The sequence below is a fragment of the Corvus moneduloides genome, chromosome Z, assembly GCF_009650955.1.
Source record: "Corvus moneduloides isolate bCorMon1 chromosome Z, bCorMon1.pri, whole genome shotgun sequence".
NCBI classification, from domain to species: Eukaryota; Metazoa; Chordata; class Aves; order Passeriformes; family Corvidae; genus Corvus; species Corvus moneduloides.
The window spans coordinates 8,305,681-8,320,503 of NC_045511.1; the positions used below are offsets into that span (position 1 = coordinate 8,305,681).

General features: G+C 39.3%; 1 protein-coding gene across 2 annotated transcripts in view; it reads right to left on the reverse strand.

Annotated features, from left to right (window-relative positions):
• ITGA2 (integrin subunit alpha 2) overlaps positions 1-14,823 on the reverse strand; it is a 67,846-nt gene that overhangs the window by 9,500 nt on the left and 43,523 nt on the right. For both annotated transcript variants that reach the window (XM_032097216.1, XM_032097217.1), the window contains 13 exons: positions 14,291-14,494; positions 13,389-13,525; positions 11,817-11,956; positions 10,689-10,840; positions 9,517-9,627; positions 8,862-8,944; positions 7,925-8,066; positions 6,181-6,273; positions 5,099-5,175; positions 4,917-5,000; positions 1,747-1,849; positions 844-954; positions 278-382 (listed from right to left, as the gene is read on the reverse strand). In XM_032097216.1, the coding sequence (XP_031953107.1) occupies positions 278-382; positions 844-954; positions 1,747-1,849; positions 4,917-5,000; positions 5,099-5,175; positions 6,181-6,273; positions 7,925-8,066; positions 8,862-8,944; positions 9,517-9,627; positions 10,689-10,840; positions 11,817-11,956; positions 13,389-13,525; positions 14,291-14,494 (1,542 nt within the window). The remainder of the gene's footprint in view (positions 1-277; positions 383-843; positions 955-1,746; positions 1,850-4,916; positions 5,001-5,098; positions 5,176-6,180; positions 6,274-7,924; positions 8,067-8,861; positions 8,945-9,516; positions 9,628-10,688; positions 10,841-11,816; positions 11,957-13,388; positions 13,526-14,290; positions 14,495-14,823) is intronic.

The window sequence follows — 14,823 nt, forward strand, 5'->3', positions numbered from 1 at the left end:
AACAGCATGAATTAAAAATATGCTTTTAAAATGTTCTTTCAACATCTAGACTTTCTGCCCTTGCATATGCTGTTCTGTGCATACAAATTAAGTGCTTGCAGTGCTAAAGCAGATGCAATATCTGTGACAACATCCATAGGCTGAGCTCCGGCTCTGTAAATGGGGAATGCCACCCCATCACACCTTTCCTCACAAGTACAGCAATGGGCTCAGAAGGTCAGCTTTGCTTACCTCAGCTCAGAAGGTCCTGCTTACTGTAGCCCTGAGTTTTACTCACCAGTTCTTTGGAAGCTCTGAAGTTCTCTTTTGTGAAAGATGGAGAGTAAGGTCTTTTCCCTATTTGTAGTGGATTTATCTGAGCATCACAAGTAACACCTCTGGCCTAGGAAAGATGGGGGAAATGAGACTGGATGATATGATACTTGGGAGTTTATAGTCATCATCATAATTTATATGTCTGGGATTAGATGGTAGCTGTTAAAGGCTACATTGTGAACACTGAATTCATTAGGAAACTAACAGTATGTGGTTTTGGTCAGAAGTAAATAATTCTTACGACACTCTTTTTTTCTCCCGAGATTGACCTGAAGGGTTTTTCCTCACCTAAAAATTTCATTTTTATGATAACTTTCCTAGGAACTTGGAGAAAGACCTAACTGAGGACATTCAGATTGGACTTTGCCAAGTAATAAGCTTGTGTACTATAGGCATTGTGGTCCCCCCCTTTATGAGGAAAGGACAAAGAGAAAGGGCATGGATTCTCTTAAACTAAGCCATAATACTGGGGAGATAATTGATGTTTATAGTACTGCTAAACCCCCGAAACACAGTTTAGTTCTATACCTCATCTGTGGTGACTGCAGTTAGGTACATCAATGGGTTGTCTTTGCTGGTCAGTTCTGGAAGGTTGATAGTTACATATGCCATCTTTACTGGAATACTTCCTGTTGTTACCTGCAAAGCAAATAATTCAAGAGTTAATTCAGGTAGCTATGCATAAATTATTTGATATAGCAAGAAAATTAGAAATAATGGATGAGTATGGAAAAACTGGAATCCTTTTACATCAATGTATTTTTTACTAAGACACTGGGGTAGTAATTTTGTGAATAGTAAAGCAGAAAGCATACTATATAGCTCCAGGTTCCTGTCTGTTTTCTTAGCAAAGCTCATATTAACTGCATGAAATATGTTTTGAAAAGCAAATATTCTGCCATGGCCAATATGCCTGTTTAGTCCTTTGGAGTAGCAGTTACAGGAATGGAAATGGAACATAATTTAAGTTTCTTCCACCTGGCATATTTGGATCTAAGTTTTCTCTGTGTTACATAATAAGCACTGTGATTTGGCTGGTTCTTGCATCAGGTTTGATCCCTTAACCCTTGCCAAACTTCAAGTTTTAAAGTCCAAGCCTGCAAAGACTTGTTTTTCTTTATCAAGTTGTTAGGAGACTCTGTGAAAAAACAGTCTAAGTTGGCCTAAGGTTAACTATTAACCATCTTCTAAATATGTAAATGGTGCAGGACCAATCCCTCCCCCATTCTGCTTGTGCAAATGTCATCCTTAACCTTATGAAGACTCTAAGCACTTACACTATTTGCAAATTTTTTTCTTACTTGACCTATTCAAAAGCCTCAAAATTAGACAATGAAAGCAGGAGTGGTTTTTTTTAAACTAGTTTTTGGGAGCAGGCTACAGAGGGAGCTAAGGCAACTTCTTGAACCAGAACAAAACACACTTACTAACCTTAACTGAGAAGTTGAACGTGGGGCCAATATCTTCAAAATTATTCACAGTGGAAGGAATGTTACGACCAGAGTATACTTCATAAAAGTTGATGTTGGCAAGCCTAGTTAACAACCATAAAACAATACATTTCAATTTGGCAGCCGCTTTGAAAACATATGTTACTGGATATGACTTTGTAAAACAGGTCAGAAGTACAGACAGAGAAAAAGTCCATCACTTAGATTGCTGTTTTAATTTTACAAAGTTGGTTAAGAAAATGGTGTACTGAAGCCCAGAGCTGGAACAAACATGTGAAATTAAGACAAGAGAGTTGTACAGGGTACAGGCTCTCTCAGGCTTCTAGACCCTGCATTGTTTCAGGGCCATACTGCAAACTCCTTTCCTGGGCACAAACTACAACATCCAGCCTTGCAGTCATCTTCAGAAAGGGTCTCCTTGGCTGTCTCCCTTGGTACATCTGTAACTGGCTGGGTGGGGAAACACAGGCATCACCCTGCTTATTTACATGGTACATATCACATAGCCCTCAGTCCTCTCTGGGTCATTTTCTTGAGTCATTATGGGGTTTAAAATATGAATTTGCAAAGTAAGGTAAGGGTGGTTTCAGCCCACTGCAGCATGGAATGGCAGGTGTGTGATGAAAGGACATGGTGCAAGGACCTGTGGGTGCTCAAGGAGCTGAGTCAGTCAGACAGAACCATGCTCAAAGGCAAGGAAAATATCCCCGTGCATCACACCCACCGCCTGCTACCTGTGAACAGCCCCTCTGCTAAACCATCCCAGAACGGTGTCTGCTCTTCATCATTAGCTTTCTTCAGAAGGATAATTTGAGCAGTCAAAAAGCAAGCTGGTGACTGAGTGAACAAGAAATAGGGGCTATTACAACTCCTACATCAGCTCTTCCTGTTACACAGGGAATCTATCTTCTTTACCACTCTCCCTGTTTAATCTGGGTAACACCTGTGCATTCAATACCAAATTAACATGTGTGCAGTCTCACAGATGTACTTCCTGATCAGTTGTGGTCCTCCATACTGCACTGTGGATCCTTTTTGACCCTCCATACTTTCTCCCATGGGCCCTTTCCTTGACGGGCTTCCTCACAAAGACTCCAAGGAAAACACACATGACATATTTTCTGCTTCCTTCCTGCTGAAGACTCCAGTTCTTCCAAGATGCACAGTATCAGCTTCCGTGTCCTTTCAGAAGTCTCTGGTAAGACATATTGCTACACCTTCTCCTAGAAACTCAGGAAATTATCCCTAGAAAGACTTCACTTCATCAAAACAATACTTTTTTCTCAACTCTTGTATTTTAAGGGATTACTTCTTGGCTGTATTACCTGCCTCAAGAAGGAACTAGTTCCAGGTAAATACTTCCCAAGCCAAGTTATGACACAGCTTAATATGTATTTTCATTTAGTTCTTTAAAATTTATTATCTCCAAGAATAACTAATCATTTTCTGGCAGGAGGTATTCCTTCATTCCTTGACTTGCATATGAAATTTCATTTTCTCATATTCAGGAGATGTAGATGAACTGAAACCCCTGTTTTTCCTTGAATAACTTTTATAGACTCCATTCCTTGCTTCTTCTGAAGCATTTCATTTCAGCTCATATTTCTCAGCTAATTAAACCTGCTGATTCAAGTTTGCACCATCTGAATATCCTAAGAAGCTATCCCTCTATACAGATGCTCTTGCAGCCTCTGCTGCTTCTGACAAAGTCTCATGCAACTTTCTCAGGGAGCTGAAAGAACTTGCACCACTGACTCAAATGCTTCTCTGCACTTAAAATAATCTCAGAAATTCTGCATGACTCCAGGACTGGTGCACCTAGTCATGATGCAGGGCCTCCAATGTTCTGAAACTACTTCTGCAAAGAAGGTTATAACACTAAATCTTCTGTACTGTGGTCTTTATTCCAGCTCATCCTACACAGCAGCCAATAGTTCTTGTAGCTATGGTCATCTCTGAATTTTAATTTCCTGGATCCATTGTTGATGTGCATTTTGAAGTTATTCTCTGAATAACTACTGTTTGTTTTTTATCAGTTTATATTTACTAATTTTTGATCACTTTGGGATGCAAAAGCATTTTTTCACCAAGAATTTGTGACCAAGTGCATTAAATGTAATTACATGTTTATCCTTGAAATTCAGTACTTGGGAAAGATAAATAAATCTTTTCTTTGATGAAAATTAAAATATCCTACCTTGATCCGAGAGTGAAACCAGTGTATTTTTGTTTTAGTTGTAATCTAAGTTAAACTGTAACTGAAATCATGTGTGTGTGGAACAGCTACAGACTAATTACTGTTTGAGTGCATCCCAAATCACCAAGGGTTTCCAGGGCTCAAGGTAAGAAGTTTCAAGAGCACTATATAAAGATTGTTCTTAAAAGGCTTTTTGTTGGTCTCTCTCCCCTTGTCTGCTCAGCTGCCTCTCCTTGCAAACCACCCTTCCCAGGGTAAAGGATCCTTCTTGCAATAGCCCTGACTTGCCTTCTACATGGAGAAGAAAGGGCTGGCACCAGGCAGGGAGGGGTACGTTTGAGCCAGAATCTGGATGGGTGCATGGGAAAGCTGGGTGTCTGCTCCCAGTGCCCGTTCAGCTGCAGCAATGGGGAATCTGCCATGTGCACAGCAGGTTTTAGTATAAATCATTATCTCACACTGCTAAAAAGTTTATATTCTTGCTCCAGGTTCATACATCCATGATTTTTTTTCTTTTTTTCTTTTCCTCCTTTGCTGAGAGTTTGAGTGGGACATATTTTTCCTTTTGATGTTCTTTTGTTTAGTTTTGATCACTATAACTCCAGATTTGATCCCGTATCATTACACTTGAGCCAAGAAGCCTAATGTTATTATACAGTATATAAGATTTATGGTATCAAAACCACATGCACTGTTTGGCCTTTATATCGCTTCTGTTCACAGGAGCATCTGTAACAACTGCTCAGAGGTAGACACAGGTCCACAACTTTCATGATTCTTTACATGTAAGGTTGTTTGAAGGACAGACAAATCTGTAACTACTGGTGAAGAAGGAATTTCTTATGACTTCCAAACCAAAAGCAAAACTTCACTATATTTTTAGTGGCCTTTCAGGACAGTTACTTCAAGCACCTTGGCAAAATGACAGTGTCTGTTTACATTATTCAGCATACCTTGTGAAGTGAATTTCTGCATCATATCGCAAAGGAATTGATAAGGTGACCTGGTTGTCTGAGTCTTGCTGTTCCTTACTCTCACTGTTCATCAAAACACATTTGAGTCAGATGTTATAATATTGTTTTATACAAGAAAGCTATTAATACCTAACTTGCTTTCATATCAGTGTGTACTTTACCTCCACGCATGAAAACTTAGAACTGCCACGTTCTGAAGGTTTTTAAGATTAAAATCGAAACTAATATCAAAGGATACCTATGGAAAAGACAAGGAACACATAGTAAATGAGTTGGTACAACATCCAAAGGACTTCCCAACAGACATAATTATTCATGTGTGCAACAATCTAGAACTGCCTTCTGTGTCTGAATTTTCTACAGATTTCTGTGTAATACTTCAGTAATTTCTTAATACTCAGAACTGATTTATTCTTGCGTTCCCCTACAAGTTGGCATTCTTACATAAACATGAGTTATATGCATTTTAAAATTGTGTATAAGTAGCTACAAGCTGCAAAAAAAGGTGTTCACAATATTTTGCTTTTAAACTCCAGCTAAACACAAGCTTTGTATTCACTCTTTACTTCCATTTGTTCCAACTGCACTTTGAGCAATTCCATTAAAATTCAGAACAAACTGACTTTTTTATATACAATTTTTTTTTATTATTCTGCATGTCCCACCACAGAACATCATATTTGTATTCTTTCTATTTTATATTCTATTATTATATCTTTCTATTCTTTCTTGAGGAATAAAAGATTCCATAAAACTGTGGATATCCTGAGGCTTATGGTATATATGAAAAAAAAAAGGTATGTAATTCATCCTAGGCCTGTGTGGACTTCCCATCTCTTCTCAAAACAATACTGCTTTCTTGGAGAGATGAGATTCACAGAGCAGGTGAGGGAGTTACCCCAGGTTCACACTGCAGGAGGGATTTGATGGGAATTGTGCTCAGTTTGTAGGAGCCTGCACATGATGCTGCTCTATGCTTCTCTGGCCCCAGGCTTCACTCTCCAAAAGTTACGTAACTGCAGCAGCATTTGGAAGCTGTGAGTTGTGACAAATGAGCTTTGAGAGTCTTTTTTCCTTTAATCTAGAAGGGAGTAAAAAAATTTAACCCCTAGTTTACTTCTTTTAATGCCTCTGTTGTCAAATCTAAGAAGCCCTTATCAGCAATAAATGCAGAGTTAGGGAAAAACAACAGCAGAAAAGGTTTTGGATGTCATTCAAGGTTATTTAAACATGCTAGCTGTACCTGTTGTCCTGTTCTGAAAACAGGATAGCTTATTTGGCAAATGACTGTACTTTGTGCTGTTCCTGTTTGACATGAGACTTCAGTCCCGTCACTCTGCAGAGAAAACAGACAGAAACACCATCTTAATAATCAGGTTTTGATAAGGTAGAGAGATGTATACCTTTAACAGCATCTGTATTATACTAAGGAGTGGTGAAAATAGGTGCTATGGCAGTAATTTCTAGAGATGCAGCAGGTGGGTGGGGCATAGGCAGGGCCAGGAGGAAGTCACAAGAAAGGTGGGACAAGGACCATTCCCACGCGATTTCTTGTGAGCTGTAATCCTCTTATTAGAGCTTTGTGCTGGGCTTGGAAGAAGGAATACAGGCCAGAGAGTACAGGTCAGCTCCAGCACTAACTTCTACAGTCCTTTCTTACAGAATTTTTGCAGAACTTTTGCAGACATATTTACAGAATCTTGGAGCTGGTGAAGTACTTTCACTATAGAATTTAGTGTGCAAAGGGGAATTCCTACAGAAATCAAACTTTCTGTAGGAAAATCTGCAATACATAATAGTTTGTTTTAGTAGTAAATATTTACTATTCTGCAGAATATTTGGCTTGTCATCGTCCTTGATTCAAAGACAAATTCACAGACCAGAACCAGTTACCAACCCTTGGAGAAAAATTTCTTAAAAAGTACTGTCTTTTGTAAAAAAAATTTCTAGTAGACATTTACCATTCATGAGCTGTGCTACAAAAATCCCCTCAAAATAAAACTCCCCAAAAGACCCATATATACTCAGCTTATGTTTTTCTTCCTGCTTTGAAGCAGGCACATTTTTGGTCCAAACTTCACTTGCAGGCTGAAGTGCTTCTAAGCAAAAGGGCTTTTAAAGCAAAAGGAAGTTCTAGCTCCAGTGTGGTCTTTTGGCAGGAGTGCAATGAGCAATTTTTCTGCACAACAGGATGGGGAGGTAGAGGGGCACCCCCAGCACTGTGTGCAATACTTTTGCCAATTCATTGTTCAGAATAATACTGGTCTCAGGCAGGAATGAATGCTATCCCTCCTCTCCCTTCAGTATAGGGATTTCTCTGGATTTCACCCCGAGAATTATCACGCACCTCTCCAGTAGCAGCCTGACCATATAAGCCAAGCACTGAAGTCTGCATTTCATCCTTCATGACTTGGGAGCAACAATTTAAATTATAGGTATACTGCATTCCCCAAAATAGTATGCATAACTCCTCTCTTTCCCCTTCTCTAAGACAAAATTTGTTGGAAGAGGAGTTTCTGGTATAGCAATCATGTCAATATGACTAACTGTCTAGCTGGAACACATGACCTTGGCAGTAACACTATTTCTAGATCCCAAGTCTGTGCTTTAAGGATTCATCATCAATGCTGCGTGGTCTGATTTATCAAATACAAATTCCCTGTGGCACAGCAACTGCTTCAGGCACGTTGCTGAGAGTTAAGGAGAAGATGTGGGTGCCAAGGCCTAAAGTGAGGAAAAGATGTCGGAGGTGAGGTCAAACTCGACAAGTTGCCAACTTTTATGCTGAGTTGGAAGTATTTTGCCTTGACCTAAATAAACTGATATGCCGGGGGAATAATTCTGGTATCCAAGAAAACAAATTGGGAGAGATTTTTGTACACACATTCTTTTCTGGAATAGGCACTGCTAGAAAGAAGAAAAAATTTCTCTGAGAACCTCAAAAATCAGGGGCAATAACAGAAACAGTGAGGTTGGGTATCACGCACCGGTAAAGACGATGAAGCAAAAAACAAGTTGTCTGAAAATGTAGCCTGGATTCTGGTGTTATATGCATTTTCCTTTTTATTTCTCAATTTCACATTGAATGTTAGTCTTCTCTTTTTGCTGCTGACAATAAACTGTTGTTTGCTGTTGGAAAATAAAGTCCATTGTTGTAACTAGAGGTACCAGAACAGCTGTGAATCAGGAAAATGCATTGCCTGTAGCCAACAACAAATAACAAGCACAGCAAGACATTTCCTACACTCTACACACTTAAATGCTCTGCTTTCTAAACCCCTTGGCATAAGAAATTCTGTGATGGTGTTCCCTAAAACCAGATAGAATTATTTTCTTCTGAAAGTGCAGGACTTTGCTTATGTGTTGTCCAAGTGACTTTGCTGAATTTTCAAGGGGTCTACCCTGGTGGGAAGGTGGGCAGAGTGGACAGCAGACATAGACAGCCCTGTCTGTTTGTGCTGTACATGTAAGTGTGTATCTGACGTGGACTTGGATTATGTGCTGCCCAAATAGCTGACCACAGCTCCCCACTGGCACAGCTACTGCAGGATCCTCGCTGCTCCCTGCAGGAGGGATGGAGACAGCTGCTGCAGCTGCTGCTACTCTCCCAGTGTGCTCCTCTTCCCAACAGCAGCCAGTCAGACACAATTTGTCCAAATACGCCCTATGCCTTCATCTCTAAGATACAAAAACTTGGATTGGTCTAAGCTGACAAGCGTCCTACTTCTATGTTTGTGTTCCTATCTTACCTCTTTTTCCTTGACTAAATTTAGATTAAAATGCCATTGCTTTTCTTAGCCATGCTGTTTTGAAGTAGATGTTGAACTAGAAAGGCACTTTCCTCTAGAAATTCATCCAAAGCCCCCAGACAAACCGACTGGTGAAAACACTAGACTCCAACAGTTCCACTGATTCAGCTCTTACCTGTCATCTGCCTTCTGCTGAACATTCAGAACAAGATCACAGATACAAAGTTCATCTTCACCACAGTCTTTAATAAAAGGAATCTGGGGAAAACAAAAACATTTCCTGAATGACAGGGCTCAACCTTTAACATTATCTGCAGACACTAGAGTGCAAACACCTTCGAGCTGAAGCACATTCTTGGTTTGCAGATAAGAAAATCCCTCTGATGGACATTAAAAATTCTTGACATGTGAACGAGTGAAATGAGTAACGTGTTGCTACACGTCAACTGATCCAAGAATGGTACAGACAGGTTACTTTTCACTGACAACAAAGGTGATGTAGTCAAAGTAGTTCAATCTCTCTTTTATGTACCTTTTTATTGTAGAATAAACTGACCTGAAAGAACTCATCTTTGCCATCAACTGGAAATGCACATCAACAGTGACATGGCTGAACTAACATGCCTGTTATGCTACAGTTGCTGATGTGTGTATGTATGAGCAAGCTCATGCAGTACAGGCAAAGGTATAAAAGGAACCAGGGGACCGCTCCATATGACTAACACAGAACACCAGTTTTCACTTGCCTGTACCTCTTTGGTGTTTGTGGGGGCCACACATTATGGATGTGCATAACCACGCATTTCTGAATAGTAAATCTGCATACTTACACGGTAGGCCACAGATGCTGGAGAAGATATGTCAAGGACAGGGCTGGAGACAGGATTTGCAAGGCCAATGTCAATGCGCAAACTAAGTGAATTCACTGCGTCTGAAGGCTCCTGTAAAACATGTGGATCAGATAATGGCTGTCAGCAGAGAAAACAGGGTAAAATTGGTAATTTCTATTGTGAATTGAGAATGCGTAGTAAAATCATACTTGCCCTAAACAAGGAGAAACAACAGTTCAAAGCTTCATTTTTTAATGAAAATAATTTTGTGAGATTGACTACTATGTGCTCCTCTAGCTTAATAGTTTTCAATTAAAACTGCCATTTCCATGATAAAACTGATTTTTCTCGGATTCCTGGAGACTGTACACATCACAGTAACTACTAGCACTAAGGAACATGCAGATTATCTGCAGCTGTAGGAGCTGGTCCTCAAAGCCATCACCAGGTAGCTTTCACTCTCATCTGGCTTCAGAAGTCAAATTCCTATTCCACTCTGCCTTACCATCACAAAGAGCAGCTGGGCCTGGGTGACACTAAAACACAATAAACTCCTTGTTTCCTCTTTTTCTCAGTACTGGATGAATCACCTTCTAGCCCTATGGCACACCGCTCCACAGGGCATTAAATGTGATCAATAAGTCATTGCAAATCAAAGCAGGGACTGAAGTCCTCTACCTAACCTAGTGTCATGCAACAGGGCTTAAGGCAACTCTCAGGGCTGTGTTCAGTCTTTGTTTCTGGAGAAAAGTGGAGACCTGGTTATTTTTATTTAATTCCTTGGTGTATACCAGGAGTTAGAATGCACCTAAAGTCTGCCTGAATGTTAGTGTGAGAGAAAACATTTGTATGTATGTCTTAGTTCCTACAGAAGAATCTACTCAGAGGGAAATTAAAGTCTATTTAAAGTATAGACCATGGGCTTTGTGTTACACCAAAGCTGGATAACATAATTAAGAACTCCCTTTCCTGTCCTAAATATCTGTACTGAATATGAGAGTTATTAGTTTCTATGATATCATAATCTTATTAAGTATTTTTCAGCTGGGGGGATTTGGGAAACATAAAAAATTCAGTACACCATGCATGAAACTCACATTACAAACAAAAAATTGATCCATGTCTTCCTCTGATCACTTTCGTTATGCAAGACTACTTGCAATTGCACTTACTTGTACACTGAAGACCTCATGAGCACAATTCTCTTCATGATGCACCACAAGATCCCTCTGCATGTACCTTTCATTATTTTCTTTGAAAAATCCTCTAGAAGTCACTCTGGAGGACTGGAGATCTGCATCCAATGTTGCGTTGTACTTTATAGCTACAAGAAGAATAACAGTACATTTTTCACTGATCATGGTTGCCTGTGATCTCATTACTATGCTCAATATTGTAGTGACCAGGCTTTCCAAACCACACTAAATATTTCATGTTTTTCATAGCTGGCTAAACACAGAGCAGTTTCAAAATGAAAATACTTTCTCTTGTGTTTTGCAAAGCAGTCAGACAGGTTTAGGTATTGATATAAGTTCTGGTCCACTGGGAGCACATTAAATGGCAATCAATCCAGGCTCCACTGCAGATGTCGGAGCCTGCAGCTCAGGCAAGAAGCCAGTCAGCAGGGCCAGGATTACTCTAGGTAAAGGGGCCTTGCAGCAGTATCACTGAACTTAGAGGTGACTTTAAGGAATCTGCATCTTCTGTTCAATCACATAATAATTTCTGCTGCCTTCTCTTTGTGTTATGACTAATATGCTGTGAAAGTTCACTGTTATTTTATAGCTTAAAATCATGAGTTCCTAAAGGCACTTCATGTAGCACTGAAGCAGTCCAACTGGTGTTATCTGTGAGATTGAATTTAAAAACTTAATGGGAGCCCACTGCTGGTCACAGAAATATTCACTGTCCTCTGAAAAGAAGAGCTTCCTCCCACTGACAACTGCACTGCAACCAGTATCTGGAAAATATTTAATTTTCTTTTTCTGAAGAGAGAAGAAAAGTATGCAGTCTGCAGTTGAAACCAGAAGGTTGGAAAAACCCAGCTTCTCACTAACAACATTTTTTTTTGGGATTGTTGAACAAGGATACAGCTCCGCTTTATAATGTTAGTTCCCCACTTTTTAAAGATTATGTAGCCAGTGACGAATTAGGTCTGAAAACCACTTTCTCAAGAACTTAAGGTTTATATTGATTTTGTGATTCTTGACATTCAATCCGTCTTTAGACTTTCCATTACTCATTTGAATAATGGACTTTTGAAGAAATTAATATAAGACAAGTCATTGAAATACTCTTACCCACTTGATTATTTTTCTTAGCAGGTCTAAATGTAGCCTGAAAACATATTTTGACAGTTATGTCCGTATTCTTGTTCAGCAGACTGATTTTCTCAGGTTTAAAGGAGGCAGTTATGGAGACATTTGCAATGCCTCTTGACCTGAAAAATATGTTTTAAAGGTTACATGGGTTTTGAAGAACATCTGTAAATGTTAGCATTGATTTTTATGGTTCCCAATGTAAACTTCTTTTAGTGGCACTGGTAAAATTAGTTTTCCTTACATATGAATGAATTTGTTGATATAGTAGCTTTCAGTAATGACAATAATATTTTCATGTCAAATTAATAGATAATTAATGTATTAGTCCTAATGCTCTAATCAATCCCTCAAGGTATCAGAGAATGAGGCCCTTGGCCTGTTTTCCAAATAAGTAACCTTCTTCTGCTCCTTTAGGGAAGTTACTGAGCTCTTCTAGAAAGGTGATAATGAGCAATTCTTCATTTTATTTAATAATCTAATTTTTAGAAAAAACATCTTTCATGTAATTAATGAAGATTTTGAAGAACAGTTTCAAAGGAGCCCTACATGTTAAAGCAAACACTTTAATCAAAATGAAACACATTAATCAGCCCAAATGTCAGAGTGAAAGAAGAATGAGCATCTTCATTAACCAAATCTAAATAAATGCTGGTACTTCAAGGAGCATAATTCATCTCGAATGAAATTCCCAGCAGCAGAAGCAGCAGTCAAAGGTCCAAACTGACCGTTCATTTTTAATTATCTTGTTTCATTATGAAAGAAGCAGCAATTCAGTAATATTTTTCTTACAATGGGGAGCCTCAGGCAAGAAGACAGGCAGCAGATAGAAAAAGGAAACAGCATTTGAATTTAGCTCTTCAAGCATGGCGTGAAAGTCACACCCTACTTAGGCAGGCCGAAGATTTGGGTTCTGGGAAACCTTTTTATATTTTGTGAAAGTACTCAGACTTCTGTGGCAAAGGCCATGGACCATTAAAAAGATATTTATTGCCAGAAATAGGTGTCAGCTCTTTATTACTGCTCTCTGGCCTTGCCCTGCAGGACAACACTCCCCCCATACCAGCCTACCAGCCAGAAAAAGTCATGCAGGTTGTGTGAGAGGTGGTTTCATCTGTCTCAGGCTCAGCTGTCAAATTTATACTGCGGCTACTGAAGTACACAACTTGCTGTTACAAATACTCTCCATCAAGCCCCGTTCCCTGCTGCTGTCCCTTCCCTCTGGACCATGTGTCTGCACAGCAGTAGCAGGCAGATGTGTCCTGAGCCACCCCAGCAGGCTCTGCCACCTGGCTTCCTCCCACATGCCCTGGCTCTCCCTCTGTGCTGCCTGGGCTTTCAATGGTTTAATGGTAAATGCTTAAAGGAGATTTAGTCTAATGCTCTTTTTTTAGCTAGTTTTGATAGCAGTGATGAGGCACTAAGTGTGTTAGCACTGAATATGTGGAACAAAAGAGCTTTTTAATTTGCTTATTTTCCTCTTCAATTAACTAAATATTCAACTGCTGCATCTGAATCACTAATTGCTTCCTTTCTAAGAAAGAGTATACCAACCATAGCACAACCACATTTCCGTCAGCACCAACTGATACATCAGTAATGTCATTGTCATCTAAGTCTCTATGGCCATCTACTGATCTTCCAAAGAACTGGAGTTTTTGTCCAAAAGCAGAATCCGATCCTAAGATTTTCTGGGAAAGAGAGTTTGGTTACTGAGTTTGCCAAAGCATGCTTAAGTCTGTAGATTAATAGATTTTCACTGATACTCCCTGTATATCCAATCTATTGTCTAAACAAAATGCATTTGTGGGTGTTTTCTCAGATGCTTTTTTAGCACTTCTTTCTCCTCTGTTGGAGCAGACAAAGGAGTAGACTTTTCTATCTTGGGAGTAGATCAGCTAACTGACTGCTGTATGCCAGATACAGATGGAAACTTTTCCCATTCACATTGAGCAACTCAAAGAATATGAAGCTTAATAGGAGTTCTAACAAATTACTTTTTCTGCAACCAGAAAATCTGCATGGAAAGTGATATTAGATTACCAATATAGTATATATGAAACCCATTGAAAGACTTTCCCTTTAATACTATGTATAGGTAATTTGCAGAGCTGGGATTTATCTAATCTTCACTGTACATCAACACTAAAAACCTGGAAATAATGGCTGTCAAAAACATTTAGGATATTAGCTGACTTCACACTCAGGCATCAAAAATGGCTCAGAATGAGCATCTTGCACATCCTTTTCCTCCACATGGTTCAGTTATAAGCACCACAACATCAACTTGGGTATGCTGAAGGAAGGAGAGTCACAAAACGTGAAATAAACCATGAGAATAACAGTACTCCTTTAAGAGGATGAAACAGTAGCCAATTAAAACACACGAAACCTTCAGTTTTCCCCTAGCAGATCTTAGGGCACTGAGTACAGCATTATGCAACAAAGTTATTTACCTGAGAATATTTGGTACGTATGGTCTTTTGAAATCCATTATAAATGTAAATTGCTCCAGAGTTTTGGTTTTCCAGTGGTGCACCTATTACAACATCATTAAAGCCATCCAAATCAATGTCTGCAAGTGCTGCAATTGCTGATCCAAATCGTGCATTTTCTGACCCCTGTGGACCTTTCAAGAGTTCTCGTTGATCCAAGATTCTCTTTAAAAATTGAAAAATAAGAAAAAACCGAAACACAGCTATCATTGCATCAGATTATTCATAGGAGCAGTATCTATGTGCATTGTTTTTGGTTTCTGTCTTCCAGTACATTCCCCTCGGACAGCTCAACATTGAATTCCTTCCCCATTGTATTGCCCATTCAGTTTGCATTATGTCTCAAAGTCTTGGCAAGAATTACACAGCAAAATCAAAGCATGCTATGCAAAGTACTAAAAGCAAATATAACCATATGTATGAAGCTTAAATGCCCTCACTGTCCTCATCTGACTGTTCTGAAAGTTTCACAATACATTGAAAAGTACAGTTTC